This window comes from Eumetopias jubatus, unplaced genomic scaffold (assembly GCF_037043125.1).
Source record: "Eumetopias jubatus isolate StellerSeaLion01/CBP00866 unplaced genomic scaffold, mEumJub1_p1.0 scaffold_13, whole genome shotgun sequence".
NCBI classification, from domain to species: domain Eukaryota; kingdom Metazoa; phylum Chordata; class Mammalia; order Carnivora; family Otariidae; genus Eumetopias; species Eumetopias jubatus.
In genome coordinates, this window is record NW_028274819.1 from 81390317 (window position 1) to 81414966 (window position 24650).

A 24650-nucleotide genomic window follows, 5' to 3' on the forward strand; every position below is an offset into this window, starting at 1 on the left:
TCCCTATACTATACTTTTTATTCCCATTACCTATTCATTACATAACTGGAAGTCTGTATCTCCCACTCCCCTTCACCCATTTTATCCATGCCCTGACCTTTTCCTTCAACCATCAGTTCTCTGTATTTATAGGTCTGATTCTGCTTCTTATTTCCTTATTCATTTGTTTTTGTTTTTATATTCCACATATAAGTGAAATCATATGGTACTTGACTTCCCTGTCTGACTTATTTCACTTAGCATAAGAACCTTTAGTCCCATCCATGCTGTAGCAAATGACAAGATCTCATCCTCTCTCATGGCTGAGTAATATTCCTGTGTGTGGTGTTATGTATGTGTGTGCAAACACTTGGGTTGCTACCATACCTTGGCTATTGTAAACAATGCTGCAATAAACATAGGGGTGCATATACATTTTTGAATTAGTGTTATCATTTTCTTTGGGTAAGTACCCAGTACTGAATTACTGGATCATATGGTATTTCTATTTTTAATATCTTGAGGAATCTCCCTACTTTTTACCACAGTGGCTGCACCAATTTGCATTCCCAGTTTGCAAGAGGACATCCTCACCAACACTTCTTTTCTTTCCTTTTTTATTTTAGCCATTCTGATGGGTGTAAGGTGATTTGCATTTTTATTTGCATTTCCCTGATAATTAGTGATGTTGAACATCTTTTCATGAATCTGTTGGCCATTTGTATATCTTCTTTGGAAAAATGTCTATTCAAGGCCTCTGCCCATTTTTGATCAGATGATTATTTTTAGGTGTTGAATTGTGTAAGTTCTTTATATATTTTGGATATTAACCTTTTATTGACTATATCATTTGCAAATATTTTCTGTCATTCAATAGATTGCCTTTCTGTTTTGTTGATGGTTTCCTTTGCTGTGCAAGAGCTTTTTATTTTGGTGTCTGCTTTTGTTTTCCTTCCTTGCTTAGGAGACATATTTGGAAACATGTTGTTATGGTTGATGTCAAAGAAATTATTTCCTATGTTATCTTCCAGGAGTTTTATGGTTTCAGGTCTCACATTGAGATCTTTAATTCATTTTGAGTTTGTTTTTGTATATAACCTAAGAAACTTGTTGGGCGCCTGGGTGGCTCAGTTGGTTAAGCGACTTCCTTCAGCTCAGGTCATGATCCCAGGGTCCTGGGATCGAGTCCCATATCAGGCTCCCTGCTCAGCAGGGAGTCTGCTTCTCCCTCTGACCCTCTTCCCTCTCATGCTCTCTATCTCTCATTCTCTCTCTCTCAAATAAATAAATAAAATCTTTAAAAAAAAAAAAGTTGTGCAATTTCATTCTTTTTCTTTAATAAAACACTTCAAGAATTTGCATAAATGCTGCCAAAGGGAACACGGGTTTCATTGTTTTGCATATGGTTGTCTAGTTTTCCCAGTACCATTTATTGAAAAGATTGTCTTTTCTCCATTGTATATTCTTGTTATAGATTAATTGGCTATATAGAAATGGGTTTGTTTCTGGACTCCCTATTCTCTTCCTTTGATCTATGTATCTGTTTTTGTGCCAATACCATACTGTTTTGATTATTACAGCATTGTAGGATATCAAAATCTGAGAATGTGATACCTCCAGCTTTGTTCTTTCTCAAGATTGCTTTTGCTATTTGGGGTCTTTTGGGGTTTTCTAGAAATTTTAGTATTATTTGTTCTAGTTCTGTGAAAAATGCTATTGGTATTTTGATAGAGATTACATTGAATATATAGATTGCTTTGAATAGTTTGGACATTTTAACTATATTAATTCTTTCAATCCATGAGCATGTATATCTTTCCTTTGGCTTTGTTATCTTCTATCACTTTCATCAATGTTTTATAGTTTTCAGGGTATAGGTCATTCATTCATTTCCTTGGTTAACTTTATTCCTAGGTATTTTATTCTTTTGGGTGCAATGTAAATGGGATTGTTTTCTTATTTTCTCTTTCGGCTATTTCATTATTAGTGTATAGAAATTCAACAGATTTCTGGGTATAATTATGTATCTTGCAACTTTACTGAATTCATTTATTCTAATAGTTTTTTGGTGGAGTCTTCAGAGTTTTATGAATAGTATTATGTCATCTACAAATAGTGACAGTTTAACTTCTTCATGAATATGGATGCATTTTATTTCTTTTTGTTGTCTGATTGCTATGGCTAGGACTTCCAGTACCATGTTGAATAAAAGTGGTGAGATTAGACATCATTATCTTGTTCTTATCTTAGAGGTAAAGCTTTTAGTTTTTCACCATCGAGTATGGTGTTAGCTGTGGGTTTTTCATTTATGGCCTTTGTTATATTGAGGTATATTCCCTCTAAACCCATTTTGTTAAGAGGATTAAACTATTACTTTTTAATGAAAAGTTTTGTTATTATTTATATATTGGCTTTTAAATTGGGTCTGTGCAAAATGGTCCTTTGTACTGAATGGTTTATTACATGTAATTAAACTACATGGTAAAAATTAAAAATATCCCAGGGGCACCTGGGTGGCTCAGTCAGTTAATTGTCCAACTCTTGTTTTTGGCTCAGATCATGATCTCAGGATCCTGAAATCAAGCCCTGTGTCAGTTTCAGTGCTCAGTGGAGAGTCTGCTTGAGATTCTTTCCCTCTGCCCCTCCCCCCAAAATAAATAACTCTTTTAAGTTTTTTCTAATTTACTGTTTGTGGCCTGATTTATTGAATTTATTTCTCTGCATTAATCTAATCTTTTAGACAGTAGCTATATCTCATCCTTACTTGATTAGAAAGGCATGTTCAGGACTTTTTTCCATGAATGGTTGTCTTTTTCTGCAGCATGGTCCTGTATGTGTTTAGAAGTAAGAGGCATTTGTCACCAAGCAATATTTATGGGATTAAAAATAGAACCAATTTAAGATACCATGGCATACTTGGTATCAATTTTTTTTATTTTAGTTTTAAACAATGTAAGACCTGTTTAATGTTTTAAATCCCAACAAGTTTAATTGTCACTCGAGGTACGATTATTGCTAATTGAAAACCTCTGTATGAAAAAAAATTACAAGAAAGTCCCCAAAATCAAATTAAGTAAAAACAATGAGAATCTATATAAACTGTAAAAAATAGCATGTAACAATAGGGTTTTTTGTTAAATTAGTAGATGTCAGATTCAGGCAGAGAAAGTGATGCTTTCTAGGTGAGACAGGGCCAGAACAATTGGTTGGCATGGGGAGCCAGCTGCAGTCTTAAGAGGATTTTTAAAGAATTTTTCTTCAATACGGGTTGGACAATCCCATGACAAGAACTGGTCGGCTCCACCAGTTGTTTTCTACAAGGAGAATAGGTAATGATTTCACAAGAAGTCAGTATACAATTTCCTATTTATTACCACATTTGTTTGTTACAATTTGCTTTGAACAGGAACTATCACTCCACTGGCTGACAAGACTGAAGCCAAACCCTGTTTCAACACTTTTTCCCCCAAAGCAGGGGGACTCTTTTGTTTTTTTGTTTTTTGTTTTTGTTTTGTTTTGTTTTTGAGGAGTTTTCCAGTTTCAAGTTCACCTTCCTCATCTGAAAAATAACATGGTTGGACTAGAGACTGCTGTTAATTTAAAAATTCCAAGGTTCTATAACATTGTTTAACTATCACATGAAGTCGTAGTTCCTTGTTTCATGTCCCCAGCCTAACAATAACAGCTTGAGAGGTTACAAAGAGACATATATTTTATTTGTTTTTCAGCTTTAAAAGTCAATGTCTTCTCAAGAGAAGAAAATTTTCTAACTGAACATTAGGTCAACAGAATGAGTTAATCTGATAGCAATCTAATAGCAATCCTTAGGGCCCTTGATTAAGAGTAAATTAAATTCATGAGAACATGGCTTCTGCCAGGGGCCTTTGTGCTTTGTCATTTGCTCAGCAGTCCTCACCTAGAAGAAATGAGGAGACTGTGTCCATTTTTCTAAATTACCTATTTTCAAATAAAATATTTATTTTAGTGACTCTATATAATGGCACTGTGTGTGGTGAGGAGGGTCCAAGGAGGACTTTCCAGATTCCTTCCCATCTGATACTGAATCATTACAGCTAAGTATAAAGTTAATATAGATTTCTGCTAAATGAGAGGCATCTGTATAATATTCACACACTAGCTACTATCACACATTGTCATCTATGAGATATTTATCTCTTATTAATCTATTTTCAAAGATATCTAATGTAAATTAGCTATAGTCTTTAAAGAGAGAATTTACTTCCTGATTTTTAAAAAAAGGCAAAAAATGGCAAAAATATGATCATTATTAAGAGGCCTTAAAAACAAAGGTATTGATTATATTAATATAATATTAATGTAATTCACTCCTAAATATAGACAGGAAGATAATTATAGCCAGCATTCAGTATATAATGTAAAAAAATGTGTATTTCTCTATAAGTGAGCATTATACTAATAAAATAACCATAAATCTCATTTTCACTTTTATTATGGTTGAAAATCATATTTAATCTGTCTTAAAAGGTAAATCACATCATTAATTTTTCAGAATATTTTTACAATAATATATTCATAAAAATCTTTGGATTTTATTTAATCTGTAAAAGCAAATCACATAATTAATTTTTCAGAATATTTTTACAATAATATATTCATAAAAATCTTTGGATTTTATTTAATCTGTAAAAGCAAATCACATAATTAATTTTTCAGAATATTTTTACAATAATATATTCATAAAAATCTTTGGGTTTATAAGGATTTAGAAAAATTATCTGTCCCAGGCTTTCATAATTTATTAAATCATATGAAAAGACTTATTTGCTTCATTCATGGAGCTATTCTGTCAATTTTATTACCATCCTATTCAACTTGACTGAAAAAAACTGTTAAATATATTTTTATTTTCAAATGTATTTTAATTAAAAAAAGTTATTATTTTGGAACTTTGTCTTATATGACAATTACTTTATTTTAAAACATCCTTTACTTGTTAATTGTTGCACAATATGCCAAATTCAAAACAACTCCTCTGTCTTTTCTTACCTTCTTTTTTCCTTCTTAGCCCTTCTTTCTTTCATCTCTCCTTCTACAAATATTTATTAAGGGCCTAATATATGCCAAGTACTATATTGAATATTCAGATAAGTGGAAATTATGGAAAAATTATTATAGCCAACTTAACAAGAGCTATAATGAGATGTAAAATATACTCCCCAAACACTTGAACATAACATTATCATTACCTGGCATTTGTTTTTTGTAAAAGATCTGTCTCTGCCACAAGATTTTAACACATCTGGAGCTGGAACCCTATCTTGTTCTCATATAAATCATTTCTACCACTCATCTCTCACCACTAATCACATTGCTTTATGCATAATGGGCCTCCAGTAAATGTTTGGTTAAGCAGAATATGCTTACAATAGTACATACATACAATATGGAGGCTTTCTTTAAAATAATAACTTTAAAAATAATTTCAGATGCTTATTGTGCAGATTTGGAAAATCCAAACAAGTCAAGAATAAAATTCAAATCATCTACATCCTCATTTCCAAGCAATAATAACCATGATGTACACTTCAATGCATTTCTTTCTTTCTGGTCTTTTCCTTTGTGTATTTGGGAAGTAACTGTACCTATATATTTACATATAATTTTGAATTCTAATTTTTTCACTTTTTGTATTGTGAACACTTCCCACATAGTAGATAACCCTAAATATTAGTCAGTTTAATGGCTGCCTAATATTTTATCATAAATTTTTATGATTTAAACATTACATGATTATTGGACAATTACTTATTTACAGCGGTTTGTAATTATGAATAATTGCATGGCCACAGTCAGTGTCCTGGATACATAAATCTTGTTCACTCTCACTGATTATTTTCCTAAGGACTATACTTGAGAAAATAGCCACATAATAGAAAAAAATACTTGGCTATTTATTAATTATGTTGTAAATTCCTTTTTGTTCTAGGCTGAAATTTTTTAAAAGATTCAGTCATTATTACTCATTGTTAAAAGAAATACACCTTTCTTTAAGAAAACTAATTTTAATATTTTTTAGACCATTAATACTCAGAAAGGCAAATTATTTTAACAAATAGTTATTTTCCACTACATTTCCTATCATGTCTCACAAATAAGTGGTTGTTAATGCTTTTTGAAGAGGTAAATAAATAGAAGAGATGGAATGGACCAGAATAAAGGGAACAATATAGAAGAGCTTAATAAATGAGTTATGTTAGTAACTATTCCTATTGGATTGCATTAGCAAAATTTTAAGTCTTTTTTCATAGCATTTTAATGATCCTCAAAAGTCATGCAGTGTCACTTCTACCATTGTCTTTTGGGTCAGTTAGTGACAGGCAAGCCTAGACTCAAGAAGATGAAAGAAGAGGCTCTACCTTTCAATGAGGGAAGGGCCTGCATGTACAGGGAGGAAGGAGTGATGGTGTCCATCTTATATACAGGCTGACACAAAGTCCTGAATGCTTTCTTCAAATGCCATCTTTATCTTTACCATATAATTTAAATGTGCCTTTCCTTAACCCACACTTTTTCTTTCTTTCATTCCTTCAATTAAAACTACTTTCTAGATTAACAATGAAAGGAGGAAAGACCTGTGTACTCCTTGCTTCTTTGGACAAATCAGGCTTTACAAACAGATTCAAATTCAAATCTTAGCTGTACCATTCACCAGTAGAATGACTTGGGCAAAAAAAGTCTTCTCAGAAGAATGGATTCTCTGATACCCACTGCCTACTATAACACCTAACATATAATAAGGTTATTGACTTATTTATTATTTATTGACTAACCAATCTCTGAGATTCCATTATGTCCTCTATGAAATAAGGAGAATAATGTCAACCTCACAGTGATATAGAAATAAACGAACAAGTTATTGTTTGCAAAATACTTAATACAGGGCCTTAACACAGTAAAGTGAGGATTCGGTAACTATTAGTAATATTATTACAGTTAATATTCTCATCATTATTTATGTTATCAGCATTATAGTTGCTCTTTATATTTGTGTCACCACAGTCTAACAACTTGTTAGACATCTTCTTCATCCCCTCGATCTCATTTATTCACCTCGCCTCATCCTTAGCTACTGTTTTAATGCTTTAAACATTCATATTGATGACAAATCAAACATATTCTTCCATAAGTCCTTGACCTTGTCAACCTTAATCATATTCCCCACTTCACTCCAAATAAACACAAATTCTCACCCAAAAGTACCCTACATTTAAATCACAAACTCTGGAATTTTCTCTTCACAAGTTCAAATTCTTATATCTTCTCATCATGCTTTCCTTGATTCCTTTATTTTATTCTAGCTTATCAGCAACTTTCTGGTTTTGCTTGACTCCCTAGTCAACCCTGACACCGTGGCCATCCACACCATTGGCATCTTTGATGATAAGCCAAACCAAATTTAAAAATTCCTAAACCTGAATGGACTCAATTGAAAAAAGTGTTCACTTCTCCTTTCCTAAAAATGTCATTTGCTTCATGAGCCTTTTAAAATTATTTTTCCATCTCCTTATTCCTTCCCTGTCGAAATTCTCTACCCACAGGTCTTTACTAATTGCCTCCATTTCTCCAGTACTCCACCATTTCTTAGCTCCTTATAGTCTAGTCTAGCTCAGCCCCTCCTGATCAGACTTTGTAATCACCAAATCTGACTCAGCAAAGTTAGACTAGAAAGCCAGGAACAGAGCCAGAGAAAGTAGTTAACTCAGTCCATTCAGATTTAAGAATTTATAGATTGGTTTGGTTTGTCACCAAAGATGCAAATGGTATGAATGACAATCAAGGTGGTTTAGGGAGTCAGGTGATGCCAGAATGGTGCTGGTAGGACTATTTCAGAAAATAACTTAAAATACTTAAGAGCGTTTTGTGTTTGTTTGTTTTCATTGAAAATAAAAGCATCCTTGCAGCCTGAATTGTCTATACTAGAGAATAGAAGAATGTTAATAAGAAAATTGCCATGCTTTCCAGCCTCTAAAATGTAAACACTCTACATATCTTTAAATGCTATTAGATATCACTATTTTAGGAGTGATAATACAAAGGTATATTTCTCCATCAGATCACAGTTGTTTCTTGAAGCTAGACTCTATATGCTCATGGATTGATTATCTCTATTCTATACCAATTTTTCATGAGCATAAGGAAAATAATCTCTATTCAGCACTCTCCCACTCCCACCAAAAATCATCACCATTATCATCATCATCATCAAAATCACACCTTCTTTTAATGCCCCACAAAATTTTTCCATGCCTCCCTTCTAGAATATACCCTTCCTTGGCCTGAACTATCATTATTCCAGAGCTCTTCACATTTCCCCTGTTAAAGTTTAAGCTACTTGACAGTCACATCACAGTATTTGCACACTGCAGGTTTCCTGAACATGAAAATTAGGCCCATAAACCTATACCTTTTTAGTAATGGTGGGATCTTTTTTTGTTACTGATACCATTGCCTATCACTCTCTGTTGTTGTCTCTGTAAACTGTGGTTGATGTGAACAGTCATAGTTGATATTTAATTCATATTCTTGTGTATGTTTCTAATTATATTTCTCTTTTCCTATAAAATATAATGCTAATTGGTAATTGCCTCCAAGCACAAAATGTTAGGAAAAAAATCAAATCTATAATTAAGTTACCAGCAGAAATCATGGAAACTGCCTTGCATCCCATCTCTTTCTACTGTCAATTTCCACTGGTAAATATATATTTCATTAAGACGGTTAGACAGTTCAATTGTATCTTTATTGGAAATACAATTTCTCATGGCTCCTCATCGTGGCTTGCACTTAACTTTATCCATTCCCTTTTGCCTATAGGTCCCCCAGGCCCACCAGGGGTAGTAATTGTTGAGGAAATCACCGAAAGCACAGCTACACTCTCCTGGAGTCCTGCAGCTGACAACCACAGCCCAATCTCCTCCTACAACCTGCAGGCTCGAAGCCCATTCTCCCTGGGCTGGCAAACAGTAAAAACAAGTAAGAGGCTCTAAGGCAACATTAGAAGCAACCAGAACAGCTTCCTATGTCATGAGCTGTATTTGCTAGCAATCTTAGTAGGATCATTTTGGATTCTGGAAACTTTGTTATTTATTACAATATTAACCATTGTTTGCCTCTTTTTATAAAGCTATCTTGGTTTCTGGGTGCCTGGGTGGCTCAGTTGGTTAAGCATCCCACTCTTGATTTCAGGCTCAGGTCATGATCTCAGGGTCATGAAATAGAGCCCTAGGCAGCTCTGCGTGGGTGTGGATCCTGCTTAAGATTCTCTCTCCTTACTCCACCCCCTCCATGTGTTCACACTCTGTCTCAAAAAAAAAAAAAAACTATCTTGCTTTCTTCTCTCAATTCCCAAGAAGGGATCACATCATTTATATTTGTTTGTTTATTGAAATAACTTTAAGCTCAATGGGAAGTTGCAAAAATAGTACAAAGATTTCCTGTGCATTCATTCCTCAGCTCTCCCCAATTATAAAATTTTACATAACAATGGTACAAGTATTAAATCAGAAAATTGACATTGATACAATGCTATTAACTGATCTATAGACTATATTCAGATTTCACCAGTTTTTATATGGAGTTTTTAATATGTAGTTCCATAACATTTTATGAAATTTTATTGCATAGACTCAAGTAACCACCAAGACAATCAGGTACAGGATTTTTCCATTACTCCAGTTCCTTGTGCTACCTATTTATAGTCACACATCTGTTTTATTTATAAAAAGAAGATCTAACATAAGTTATATTATGTCCACTTCTAAGATGTTTGTGTAATAGTTGCACTATTCTTAAAATCATTTTCTTGCCTGATAGTTTGCTTTCCATGTCGTAACCAAACTCCTATCTCTCCAAATGTAGCTGTCTACAGGGAAATGTGAAGTTACAATCACTTGATAGCAATTAGATACTTATTTAACATGTTGGTATTTAAAAGTATGTAATTATCTATAAAATATAATCTTCAGAAGCAGTTGTCCATCCTGAGTAAGGATTTGTGATTTTGTTTTACTTTCTATCTAAATATAAAATGGATTTGTTTAGAAGGGAAATATAAAATCAGTAAAATCCAACCAAATAGGTAAGAAAGAAATAAAACTCACTATTTGCAGACAACATGATACTATATAGAGAAAACCTTAAAGACTCCACAAAAAAAAAAAAAAAAAAACACTAGAACCATAAATTAATTCAGTAAGGTCACAGGACACAAAATTAATATAAAGAAATCTGTTGCATTTTCTGTATTATAGTAATGAAGTAACAGAAAGAGAAATTAAGAAAACAATTCCATTTATGGTTGCACCAAAAATAAAATACCTAAGAATAAAGTTATCCAAGGAAGTGAAAGACCTATACTTTGCAAATATAAAACATTGATGAAAGAAATTAAAGATGACATAAATAAATAAAAAGATATTCTGTGCTCATGGATTGGAAGAACAGATATTGTTAAAATGTCCATAGTATCCAAAGCAATCTATAGACTTCAGGTAATCCCTATCAGAATACCAATAGCATGTTTCACAGAAAAAGGACAAATAATACTAAATTTGTATGGAACAAGAAAAGACCCTGAATAGCCAAAGCAATCTTGAGAAAAAAGAACAAAACTGGAGGTATCACATTCCCAGATTTTAAGATATACTACAAAGTTATAGTAATCAAAACAGTATGGTACTGACATAAATAGACATAGATCAATCAAACAGAATACAGAGCCCGCACATATATAGTCAATTAATCTACATCAAAGGAGGCAAGAATATACAATAGGGAAAAGACAGTCTCTTCAATAAGTGGTGCTGGGAAAACTGGGCAGCTATATACAAAAGAATAAAACTGGACTACTTTCTTACACCATACACATTGGACTACTTTCTTACACCATACACAAAAATAAACTCAAAATAGATTAAAGACCTACATGTGAGACCTGAAACCATAAAATTCCTAAAGGAAAACATAAAGGTCATTTCTTTGAAATTTTTCTAGGTATGTCTTTGAAGGCAAGGGAAACAATAGCAAAATAAGACTATTGGGATTGCAGCAAAATAAAAAAACTTTTGCACAGTGAAGGAAACATTAATAAAACAAAATACAATCTACTAAATGGGAGAAGATATTTATAAATGATATATCTGGGAAGGAGTCAATATCCAAAATATATAAAGAACAACTCAACACACACACAAAAAAACCCCCAAATAATCTGATTTTAAAATGGACAAAGGACTTGAATAGACAGTTTTCCAAAGAAGACACACAGGTGACCAACAGACACACAAAAAGATACTCAATATCACTAATTATTGGGGAAATACAAATCAAAACCACAATGAGATACACACTTGTCAAATGGCTAGTATCAAGAAGACAAGAAATAACAAGTGTTGGCAATGATGTAGAGAAAAATGAAGTTTTTTTTAAAGATTTTATTTATTTATTTGAGAGAGAGAGAATGAGAGATAGAGAGCATGAGAGGAAGAGGGTCAGAGGGAGAAGCAGACTCCCTGCCGAGCAGGGAGCCCGATGTGGGACTCGATCCCGGGACTCCAGGATCATGACCTGAGCCGAAGGCAGTCCCTTAACAACTGAGCCACCCAGGCAACCGAAAAAAGAAGTTTTGTGCACTGTCACTAGGAATGCAAATTGGTGCAGCCACTGTGGAAAACAGTATGGAGTTTCCTAAAAAGATTAAAATAGAATTACCATACAAGAGGCACCTGGGTGGCTCAGTTGTTAAGCATCTGCCTTCAGCTCAGGTCCTGATCTCAGGGTCCTGGGATCAAGCCCTGCATCAGACTCCCTGCTCGGCGGGGAGCCTGCTTCTCCCTCTCCTACTCCCGCTGTTTGTGTTCTCTCTCTCTCTGTGTCTCTCTCTGTCAAACAAGTAAATAAAATCTTAAAAAAAAAAAGAATTCCCATATTAATGAGTAATTCCACTACTAGGTATCTACCCAAAGGAAAACACTAATTTGAAAACATATATGTACCCCTGTTGTTATTGCAGCATTATTTATAACAGTCAAGATAGGGAAGCAACCGAAGTGTCCATTAAAAATGAGAAGATAAAGAAGGTATGCTACATATACACAATGGGATAAAAAGGCCCTAAGAAAGAATGAGATCTTGCTATTTGCAACAATATGGATGGACTTAGAGGGTAATGCTAAGTGAAGTAAGTTAGTCAGAGAAAGACAAACACCATATGATTTCACTTATATGTGGAATTTAAGAAACAAAACAAACACAAAAAAAGGAGACAAACAAACAAAAAAAACAGACTCTTAAATACTATGAACAAACTGGTGGTTGCCAGAGGAGAAGTAGGTGGGAGGAAGGGTAAAAAGATAAAGGAAATCAAGAGTACACGTATCTTGATGAGCACTAAGTAATGCATAAAATTTTGAATCATTATATTGTATACCTGAAACTAATACATCACTGTATATTAATTCAATTTAAAAAAAGAAAGAAAAAAGGAGAGAATGAAAGAAAATATAGACAACTCTTTTAGGAAGTTTTTTTGCAAAATGAAGTGAAGAAATCATATTTTGATGTCAGCAATGTTATAATTTGCTTATGGGTTGAAGTGAGACAGGGAGAAAAGAAAGGAATCCATGATGACCCCAAGATCTTGGCTACAACACCAATTATCATTCACCCAATAAGGAATAGTTCAGAAATAGGGGGTGGAATTTAAGGTTGAGAACCCTATCCAAATAGAAATGTCTAATAGCCATTGGACAAATGAGTTTGGAGTCTAGGGAGGTGGTTCATGGCTGAAAATATTGGCGTCATGACATACGGAGGGTCTTTAAAGCCATGAGACTAGATAAGATCACCAAAGAGTTAGTAGAACTGGGTGCATCTGGAAGATGAAAAGAAACCAGCAATGGATACTGATAAGGCATAGTGAGGTCAGAGAAAACAGAAGTTTTAAAAATTATTTCAAAGAAGAGAAAATGACTATGTCAAAGAATTATGTTAGGTCAAGAAAGATGAGGAACAGAGACTTAAGCATAGGGTTTTATTAATTAAAGAACATTGGTAATCTTGACAGGAGCAGTTATGGTAGAATGCTGGAGGTAAGAGCCTAAAAGGTGAACTCTCTTCTTCCCACCTTTATCTTTGGAGTGAGTTCAAGAGAAAATGGAAGGAAAATAAGTAAAGACAGCAAATAATAGCACAAACAACACTCGAAAAATTTTATATAGAAACTGGATGAAGGCCAGAAGGAGAGGAAATTTTTAGAGTTTTGTTTTGTTTTGTTTTGTTTTCTTTGGGAGGGAAAATACCTGCATGCTTATATGCTAATGGAAAAAATACATTAGAGACATGGGCGGGGGTATATACAACCCAGATGGACTGGTTACCCTTCTCTATAATATCTTAAGAGAGCCACCCCTTAAGAGGCATGAAGTTTCCTCATAGGGGATTCAGGTTTCTATTAAAGTAAATGTTGGAAGAATGTTCAGGAAGGAAAATAGTATACAGGGGATTTTGTTAATAATGGATTATGAATTCCAGAGGTCACAGTAAAAGATTTCACAGAGCAGGGAAGGATGGGAATTAGGGCAGAAAAGGAAATGTACAGAATTCTATGGGGATTGGAATAAAAGGGATGAGGGATGACCTAGATGTCTGGAGTTGATTGAGGTGACTGACAGATGTAAATTAAACAGAGAGGTATGCCTTTAGTGGACCAAAACAAGTATTGATGACACAGTGAACGTTAAGGGCTAGAGAGTGCTGTGTCTGGGGAACACTTCTTCCTCCCTTTATGTATGGCAGGCACAACTCAGCATTTAACCAAGCTATGGACTGGGTAGTGGCCTTTTCTCCCCTATCTCTTAGACTCCAAGGAGACTGCTCAGTTGCCAGTGCAGCAAGAAAAGACAGACTTTTCTCCAGGTCTTCATTTCACTGCTTAAAAAAAAAAAAAAAAAAAAAAAAAGTCAGCTTTTTGGTGCTATGAGATTTGTCAGGCAGCCCACACTGCCTATGCTGTGATCATTTACCTTTCATGGAGCTGATTATTTGGTAACATTCTCTTGACACATTTCAAAAAAGATTTTCATGTAAAATCCAAATGCATTTAATTCTATCTTGTCATAGTAAAACTGCACAAAGTCATCAAATCAAAAGCCTCCCCACTCTACCATGCTTAAACAAAAATCCAGGATTGACATAAATCCAGAGGATCTTTGCACATCATAAAAAAGGTTCTCCCTTTTCCCTATTGTCACCCCTGTAAAAAATGTTTTTCCAGAAATATTTCCTAGACAGCAGAGATGAGTGAAAAAGAAAATCAGTCCCGATTAGAGCATGTATACTATATAAAAAGTATTTTACTCTGTGATAATTGTATTGACAATTTTATGCCTTAGTAAAATCAAAATAGTGTACAAAAGTCACTCCAAGAAGAGTGCAGAGCTTCTGCTTAGATCCCACAAACTGGAGTTTTTAAATTAAAGAGGAGTATTCTTAATTTGCTGCTTTGAACTGCCAAGTGGCCAAGCATGTTTGCCGGAACTGCAAGAGGCAAACTGCTCAAGAAATTTCCCTAGAAATTTAAGAACTATTTGCTTAAATTATGGCATTTAGTTGCCCTCTTGTTTGAGGCTGAGGGGTTGACAAAATGATTTTTAGTGTACATAATGGCAAGTTATGTTATAGCAATTTATGTTTAAAGATGAGAGGAAAGAATTCTAACTACAACAACCTTTGACATGTGCAAGTGCTTACTCCTGAAGATTGATTTTCATTTTACTAATGAGACCAGAGGTGACACCATGACCATGTGTATTGTAATAAGGAATTATGCATCAACCTGCTCATTCTGTTAGTACCTGTGATATCCTTGATTGCCTTTTGTAACTATTTCCAAGTCCTCTTAATGCCATGAAATCTCTTTCCTCACCATAGTCCCAGAAATCATAACAGGGGACATGGAGTCAGCTATGGCAGTGGACCTTAACCCTTGGGTGGAATATGAATTTAGAGTGGTGGCCACCAATCCAATTGGGACTGGAGATCCAAGCACCCCATCTCGAATGATCCGCACAAATGAAGCAGGTAAGAATTTTGGAGAGTCAGAATTCAATTTGGCATGCCTATAATCACTTTGAAAGCAAGTTGAATTAACCATGGTTGTTTGCTTTATTTAGTATAATTTTTGCTGATTCATTTACCTAGACATCATAAAATTATTTCCTTTAAAATAATTCTTTCATTTTGTTTTCAGATCTTTTTCTCCTTATTTCCACTAATGCATCTAGATGCTTCAATTTCCTCCCAACCTTAGTACTCATTTTCAAGTTACCATGAAATTGAAGCAGTTAGTTTTTTTTTTCTAATTATATACTCATTCAATATAGCAATTCCATAAAATTCAGAATAGATAGGACCACCCTCTTTTTCTCCAGTGATAACAATTAGCTGTAATTGCAGTGAACTTCCTTAGAACCCTTTATGTTGCCCTTCACTATCTGACCTGGCATAAATTATACTCTGCAAAGGCAAACATCATCTTAACTTGCCTACTGCTTGACATCTATGTATACAATAAACATCCATCTGCTTCCTGACGGAAAATACAGCATCCTTCTGGCTTTTTGGAATGAAGTATCTCTAAAATGTTTCTAATAGTCATATAAGGGAATTAACAGCTTTATTTAAAAACAAATTTTAAAATATCTTGCCCAGGGACACCTGGGTGGCTCAGTCATTAAGTTTCTGCCTTCAGCTCAGGTCATGATCCCAGCGTCCTGGGATGGAGCCCCACATCAGGTTTTATGCTCACCAGGGAGCCTGCTTCTCCCTCTCCAGCTCCCCCCTGCTTGTGTTCCCTCTCTCGCTGTCTCTCTCTGTCAAATAAATAAATAAAATCTTTAAAAAAATAATATCTTGCCCAGCATCTGGAGAAAGAAAATTAAAGAAAAAATTTTAGTTAAATGTTTGACTACTTTGAACAAAGTTTTATTGAGATTTATCTCTTATGTCCTTATAAAATTGTATAAATTGTATATTAAATAGTGTGCAATAGGGCATTAGCTTAGGCAAACACAAATGTCAATAATGTTGATGAAAACAGAGAAAAGGGGGTAGATTGCAGATACAGGGAGGGAAAAAACAAATTTTAATATTTTTACACTCGATAACATATGAATCTCAGTAATCATTAGAATATAAGTGCACTGAGAATGAGGATATATGTCTAATTTTTTAGTGTTCAGCACCTAAAACAATGTCTGGCACTGGTACTACATATGTTTTTGTTGAAAGATTAAAAGGGAATATTTCTTTTTTCCTTCCTACCCACACCAGTACCTAGGTGAGAGATACATATACATAGAAGACTAAGAATTAACTGTCCATTTTGTATTATAGTTATAGAATTGGGCCAAAAAATGTGATTTGTGATTTCTTACAAATTGAACAAAGCTTATAATAATTAAAATAAACTACAAAAAGAGTTGATTCTTTCTCTAAAACACACTAGGTCTGATCCTTTAAAAAAAAAAGAGAGAGAGAAAAAAAAAGACCAAATGGTTAATTTATTGTACTAAGTGGGAATAACTATAAAAAAATATTCAAATTATTTCTATATAAAAATTAAGCAACCAGGAAAATAAAAGATAAAATAGCCTAAATATGTTGGAAAAGATTCATTCACAGAAATCTAACTTTTCTGCTTTTGTGATTTGCTTAGTACAAGTTGTTCTTTCTGCTACTTTTCAATAGCATGAATTTTAAATTGAACATTAATTGCCTGGTTAGATTTTCATACATTCATAAATCAACCATGCTTTCATTGTGTACAGGTGTTCACTAATTAAGAGTATAACAGGTTAGTCATTCCTCATTTTATGTACTTACTATGCAGATATTGAAATGACTGCCAATATTAGTACTTATGCTCACACATTTTCTAAAAAGAAATGCCTTATTTTGCATATTGTTAATTGTGTTTAAACAAAGGCAAAGATTACTGTCTAATTCAGAGGCTCTCTATAAATATTCATTTTGAAAATAAATAATCCATTTAGGATGAATAATCCTTTTAGACTTTGTATAGTACAAATCTCTTTGCACTATTAAAAAAGATTATAGCAAAAACACTTCTACTTTTCATGCTAAATTGCATTCAGATGATACATTCTGAAAGACTTGTCCCTCATCTCTTCCAGCAGCTACCTCGATCATATAGTTCCTGCCTCTTTATTTTATCATGAGTTCTATACACATGGCATACTTTAGTCCATTAAAATCTCATGGAAGAGAAAAGAAATAGCATGAAAAATTGAAAGTTGAGGAAGGCTTTTACTGCTTACTTTATGCTTCTTGTACTTTGGTACCACAAAGGGCTAAAGCTACTAATGGTGCTGAACCAAGTGTTGAGTTTTGTGCCTGTTTTATCAGGCAGCACAGATTAAAAGGGACACAAATATCCTGAGATGTGCTCTCAAGTGACACATTCTTCATCTTTTAAGTACATGTCCTGTATTTAATAGATGATGCAGTTCTAATGGACCAAGTAATCTCTGAAAATCAACAGAGCTACTTGTAAGAGAAAAGATGTCACATTCAGATATTGAGTTGATGGGGCACCTGGGTGACTCAGTTGTTAAGCGTCTGCCTTCGGCTCAGGTCATAATCACACAGGGTCCTAAGATCGAGCCCCGCATCGGGTTCCCTGCTCAGCAGGGAGTCTGCTTCTCCCTCTCCCACTCCCCCTGCTTGTGTTCCCTCTCTCACTGTGTCTCTCTCTGTCAAATAAATAAATAAAATCTTTAAAAAAAAAAAGATATTGAGTTGAAAGTTTTATGTTCCTTTAAGATTCCCCTATTTACTAGAATATTCTAAATCCAAAGGCAGGTTTAGTAAAGCATTTTTACTTTGGAATTATTTCTTTCCCACACACCAAAAAAAGTTCATTTTTATTTGCAATTTCCCCTCGGGTATATTTTGAATTTTACTCAAGGGTATGTTTTGAATTTTGCAGCCATCAGAATACCCCTAGCAGTCAATAAGTATAAGATAAATTGGTTCAGTCTGATTTCTTATTATTAGAATATCAAAATAATATACATATATGTTTTTTACTTTGATGTAAATTTGTATTTATTTATTTATAGTACAATTTTCTTACAAGTTTTAGTTAAATGATATAGATGGATAGATAAATGATTGATAGATATAGATAGATATATAGATAGAGAGATAGATAGATAGAACCCTGTGTTTAATTTTGGAAATGTGTTACTATCATCAAACCAGTATATGATTTTGGGTTAGGTAATGGAAATGCTTTCTCCATCATTTAAAAAGAGAACACTCAAGAGAAAAAAAAAATCACATCTTAGGAAATGAAATTGAAATACATACTATAATAAAAATGGAAAAATGTGTAAAAATGAATACAACAGTAATTCTCCCATTTAATTGAACTTTAATATTCCATAAGTTATGTATTTATTTTTTTAAAGATTTTATTTATTTATTTGAGAGAGAGAAAGCATGCGTGTGCATGAGCAGGGTGAAGGGCAGAGGGAGAGAGAGAGAGAGAGAGAGAGAGAATCTCAAGCAGACTCCACAGAGAGTGTGGAGCCTGACAGGGAACTCAATCTCACAACCCTGAGATCATGACCTAAGCCAAAATCAAGAGTCAGATGCTTAATGGACTAAGCCACCCAGACACCCTACAAGTTATGTATTTATAATCTAACTGTTGAAAGATAAATGAAAAGGAGACAAGATAGAGTTAAATGATGTAACCTATTATCTAAAAAGGTTTGGTCTTCTCTGTAATATAAAATGTCTATTATTATCAAAGTTTTTGTTATAAATCTCAATATTTGCAGTTCTTTATTTCAAATTATGATGAAATAGAGAGATTGAGAGTGAAAGAAAAAGAGAAAAGAAGGTTCTATCTTCTAGCTGTAATTAGGAATTTGAGTTTTGGAGTTAGGCAGATCTGGATTAATGTTCTCTGCTGTTTACTAGCAGTGAACATAGGTAAGATATATACCTTGTTCAAGGCTCAATTTTCTCACCTATAAAATGGAAACAGAATCACAACCTACTCTATTGGCTCATTTTATTAAGTAAGATAATGCACGCTAAGAGCTTAGCATAGTGCCTGGCACATCGTAAATGCTTACTATTAGCCATTTGTCATCATCATCATCATTATCATCATGAAATTGAGTTATTTTTTTGTTCAATGAAAATTTAAACAATAATAATCATGCATGTCACTTTTTTCATATTGCGGAAGTATTTTCAGGTTAAACATCTTTTTGTTGATATAGTAAGAGTCACCCAGTCTCTTGGCTTGCATCAGGCTCCTACAAGATGCCCTCCTATTGAGAAGTCTCTGCTGCAGACTGTATACCAGCAATTCTGGGCACTCAGCCCACCTGATGGCTTGGGAGTCAAGAAAGCCTTTCAGAATGTGGTGCACAGTACAGAGCATGCCTCTCCTCTAAATTTCTGTCTCCATCTCTGTTTAGCTTTACCATGCTGTATTTGTTATCTAGCCAGGTATCAGTCTGTAAGTGGATTGTGATATTGTCCCAACATGTGGTCATTTTCTTTGCTTATAGGATAGACAAAACAAAAGGAGCTGAAAAAAATAAGTGTCAAATGAAAGAACTTGCTTAAAAAATATGTTCCACATTCATATAACTTTCCAGTTGCTTAACACATTGTATTCTGACCTGCCATTCTTTTTTGACTCTGAAATGGAAAATGACACACACATATTTCAGGCCACACAAGGCAAAATATTTTTTCTATGTTTAATAGATTAATGCTTGACCAGATAAATAGGAATATCAAGTAGACAATCAGATAAATATCTTTCTTAGCCTTAGCACTTTCTGCACTATCATAGTTATGTAATTGGTTTACTATACAGACTGAACTCCATAGAATTTAAACAGAATAGTTTTATTCTTCTCCCATCATTGCTCTCCATTACGCTTCATCTGATCTCTGACTTCAGCCCCAACGATATATATCCAAGGCACTTTTAGGTATTAGGGCAGTCTCATTTTCAAGTATTAAAAACTTCCATTTTAATTTAAATAAGAACTTTAATCTCACATCCAGTTCCACGCTTTCTCTTCCTCTATCCCAAAGGCCTGACCCAAGAGCTGTGATTTGTCTTTTCTTTCTTCTTTTCACTTCTTCCCTCACCTTCCAGCTGCTGTGTCAGGCACTTCCCAGGCCAGATAAGAAGAAGAAAACTACTTAAGTGGTACAATTTGTAATACTCGCATGGGTGTTGAGTGCAATATGTGACAGTATTTGTCCATATGCTGCTTCTTTCTCTTACAGGATACATTGGGTTCTTTGGAGACTATCTTATCCTCTAGCAGGCAGCTTAATTGGATGTGATCCCAACAAGCCTATTTAAACTTAGCTTCCCTAGTGTCCACTTGATGCATAGTAATCACATTCCTGACCTGCCAAATTCTGTGTTCTCAAAGCTATTTTGGTCTCAGCTCTGGTAGTATAGCATGGGACTGGGTCATATTACAACATTCTAAAGCTCAACAGCATTCAGCCAGGGTGTAAGACATAAGCATCTGTACTTTCTGCAGCAGTGTTTTCCTCCTCTTCTCACTTAGCTTGAGAGGGAAATGACACACTCATTTCTCTTCTTTTGACAGCTAAGGGTGGAAGGAGATGCCATAGTGCATTTATCTACTAAGTTGACAACCTTCTTCCAAAGCCTTCCTTGTGCTAAAATCCTACATATACAAGCTAGAGGTGGGTAATGGAAAAGGATCATAAAATTTGGTTTCTCTGATTTTTAGCAATTCTGTGGTTTTGTCTAGCCAACCTCACATTAGCAATTGAGGTTACATCTGACTTATCTCAAGTTGAGAAGTCTCATTTAATTTTCTATTACAGTTTCTTTCACTGTACATTATCTCCCTACTTCTGAAAGGATCTTGCTTTGTTCTTATTTGTATCTTCACAGTTCTTATCCATGATAATTACTTAGGAAATTTCATTGAGTTCAAAAATTATGGAAGAAACACAATAAAATACTATTATAATATAAGATGGGGTTGAATTAGTTTTCTCTGGGGTTATGTATTTTGGCCTTGTAAACAGCATTTAATGGGACTTTGAAGGCCAGACCAAATGGGACTTAGGCAGAATTATTTATAGGGGACAATTAGAAAACCCACTGTTGTCAGGCACTGGTGTGTGCAGAGAAAAGACAGAAAGCTGTAGGATTTTTAAAGGTCTTTCCAGTATATGTTTCCAAGAAAATATTATATTAAAAAATTAAGCACCCAACTGAAATAATTAAGAATATCTAAAAGAAAATACTATTAAACTAAGCAGACAGTATTTTTGAATCATGAAACTACTTCAGTCCAGGCAAGTCTTTTTTACAAAATATATTCAAGAAATGGGTCTCCATTTTCAGAGGCACTTTGCAGGCAGAGACGGCGATTTTAACAAAAACCTTTATAAAAAAGGTCTGGCTAATTTTTAGGCATATCCTTTTCTGATTAATAGCAAAGTGATGGAATAGCAGTAGAAGACTTGAACATGAAAGATAAAAGGGCAATGAAAAGTTGTTAACCCAGGAGTAAATGTGAGACACTCAAGTATGACTTTTCATATCTTCTTAGTCCCCATAATACCATAAACCAGTGATAAAACAAGAACCATGTTCCAGGCTCTATGCTAAGTACTTGCGTCATTTAATTGTCACATAAACCCTCTAAAGCAAGAAGTGTTTATCCTCATTTTACAAATGAGAAAACAGAGTTAGAAAGTTTTAAAAACTTGCACAAGGTTACCAGTTAAGAGGTAAAGCTGGGATTCTAAACTTCCACCAGAAACAATGATTTCAAGTTATCTGCCTTCCCTACTCCCTTCTTCCTCTTGCTTTTTCCTTCTCCTCTTTTGACCACATGCATCAATAAATCTTATTCAAAGGTTATTTTACCAATACTCTGCTCTTACTTCCTGTGGACCCATATAAATGAAGCTAGGAGAATATGAGTTGAGGTAAACACCATTTATTGCATATATTAACCTCCTGTACTTTTGACTGTTGCCATTTGAGAAGATTCATAAATCAGAGAAATCTTATATTTTCTTTTTTTTTTTTAAAGATTTTATTTGACAGAGAGAGACACAGTGAGAGAGGGAACACAAGCACGGGGGAGTGGGAGAGGGAGAAGCAGGCTCCCTACTTAGCAGGGAGCCCTGTGTGAGGCTGGATCCCAGGACCCTGGGATCATGACCTGAGCTGAAGGCAGACGCTTAATGACTGAGCCACCCAGGCGCCCTGAGAAATCTTACATTTTCTAAAATAACTCTTTTGTAAATCAAAAATGGTATATTGCCTAGATTTCCAAATGGAAACAAACTGAGCTAAAACTGAAAGCATAATTCCCATGGTACTATCAAAACAATATTATTCAGATTTCAAAGAGGATAACCTCTTTCAAGATTACATATGCATAGACTCAATGCTGGACTTTTACTAATGTTTATCATAAAAGGTAAACCTAATGTTTATCATAGAAGTCTTCACCGTTTTTTCTTTTTGAAATCTAAGTAGATGATAACATTAGGTAATATTTATAAATTATAGTTCCAGGCACTATAATAAATAATTTTGAAAAATAACCTTAAAAAGTAGGTACTAGGGCGCCTGGGTGGCTCAGTTGGTTAAGCGACTGCCTTCGGCTCAGTTCGTGGTCCTGGAGTCCCCAGATCGAGTCCCACATCGGGCTCCCTGCTCAGCAGGGAGTCTGCTTCTCCCTCTGACCCTCTTCCCTCTCGTGCTCTCTCTCTCTCTCATTCTCTCTCTCTCAAATAAATAAATAAAATCTTTAAAAAAAAAAAGTAGGTACTATTATCTCTGTTAGGCAACTGAAGGACAACAAAGTTAAGAAATATTTTTAGCCAACCAGCTAGAATGGTAAGACTGAGATCCAAACCCAGACCATTCTCACTCCCGCAAAAACACATTTCAATTTGTGCATATCACCTTATCTATCTTATTGATAGGAGTAAAAGCATTATTTGAACTCTTAAGGAAACACCACTGATACTTTTTGTTTTGGAAACTCTTTAAGCTTAACTAATCTTATAAAATGAACTTAAATGATAGTTAACTGAAATATTTGTGTGCTTGCCAAATACTTCAATTCAGGTCAGAAAAAATGTGTTTGTTTGTTTATTAATTTCCCTCTTGACTTCCACCATTCCTGTCTAAACAACCTCTCTTCCTTCTTCCTACTCTTTTGCACTTTTCTTTTCAAACCAGTTGCTGGATTACCATTAAACTCTTAAATTACATGGCCTCTCCCAGGTCTCTAAGAAAGCTTTATCATTTAATAAGCTGTGTAAACATCTACTGTAATAGACAATAGAAGTTTTTTCAGGAAAAAGAAGAGATTGGTAAACAATTTCATCCCCTCTTCTTTTGTTTAGTTTAATGCAAGTTAAAGCATGTTATTAGCATGATTGACTTTGTTCAAACTATTATACTTAGAGTTCTTTGAGATTCAGGCTTAAAGTCATGCATGCTTAAACTAAGGTACTATAGTTTGGTCACTCTGAGTGTTTATAATATTTCCAGTGCATAAGGTGAAAAGAGACAATAGTCTCCATTTCAACATGCCAAATAAGGCACTAAAATAGCAAGGCATTTGCAGCTTGTGAGAAAAGTGTCAATAACATTATCCATTTATGGAACAGCATTGCTCAGAAAGAAACTCAAAAGAATCAGAGTTTAACCCATTAATCATGCATGTAAATTTGATTCTCTAAGCTAATGAGCTCATGACATTTATCAGTAGCCAACCAAAAGAAAAAAGCATCTAGCTGCTTAATTCTAAATCAGATTTTCATTAATTATATTGAAAATATATTTGCTTTTTCAATAAATATGTATTTCTCTGAACACAATGAAAGCATTTATTAGATGTTTGATTATATTAATTTCATGGTTCTAACAAGAATTATAGAACTTTTATACCACAAAGGCTCTGAAGGATTGTCAAATCCCTATATACCAAGAATATGTTGTTTTATAAATAAAAGGATATAAATAAAATCAGTAGACTCTGAAGTATTGACTGCAGAGATATCTTGAAAAGGAAATGAATTCAGCATAGGTTCCACAGGTTCCACTGATCATCTGCATGCAATTAGGAAATTTAAGCCAATTAGGAGTACCCAATGCAAACATTGTGATCCTGATAACAAAACACAATGCCTGATGCCTAGCTATTAAAGCCTTAATATTTCCTTTTCGTTTGTTTGCTTTTCCAGTTTTATTGAGATATTATTGGCATATAACACTATATTAGTTTAAGGTATACAACATAATGATTTGATATAAGTATATATTGTGACGTGATTCCACAGTAAATTTATTTAACATCCATCACTTCACATAGCTATAATTTTTTCCTTGTGATATGAATTTTTAAGATCTATTCTTTCAGCAACCTTTAAATATATAATACAGTATTGTTAACTATATGCGATATGCCCAGAACTTCACATTTATCTTATAACTGGAAATTTGTACCTTTTAACCACCTTCACCCATTTCCTCCACCCCCATCCACCAC

The 24650-nt window shown here is 34.2% G+C and overlaps 1 protein-coding gene across 1 annotated transcript in view; it reads left to right on the plus strand.

The window, feature by feature from the left end:
• The window catches only part of CNTN5 (contactin 5), a gene marked incomplete at its 5' end in the record, with an annotated part of 571224 nt that overhangs the window by 474058 nt on the left and 72516 nt on the right, over nt 1-24650 (plus strand). The window contains 2 exons of the mRNA XM_088017513.1: nt 8836-8994; nt 14950-15099. Of these exons, the coding sequence (XP_087873639.1) occupies nt 8836-8994; nt 14950-15099 (309 nt within the window). The remainder of the gene's footprint in view (nt 1-8835; nt 8995-14949; nt 15100-24650) is intronic.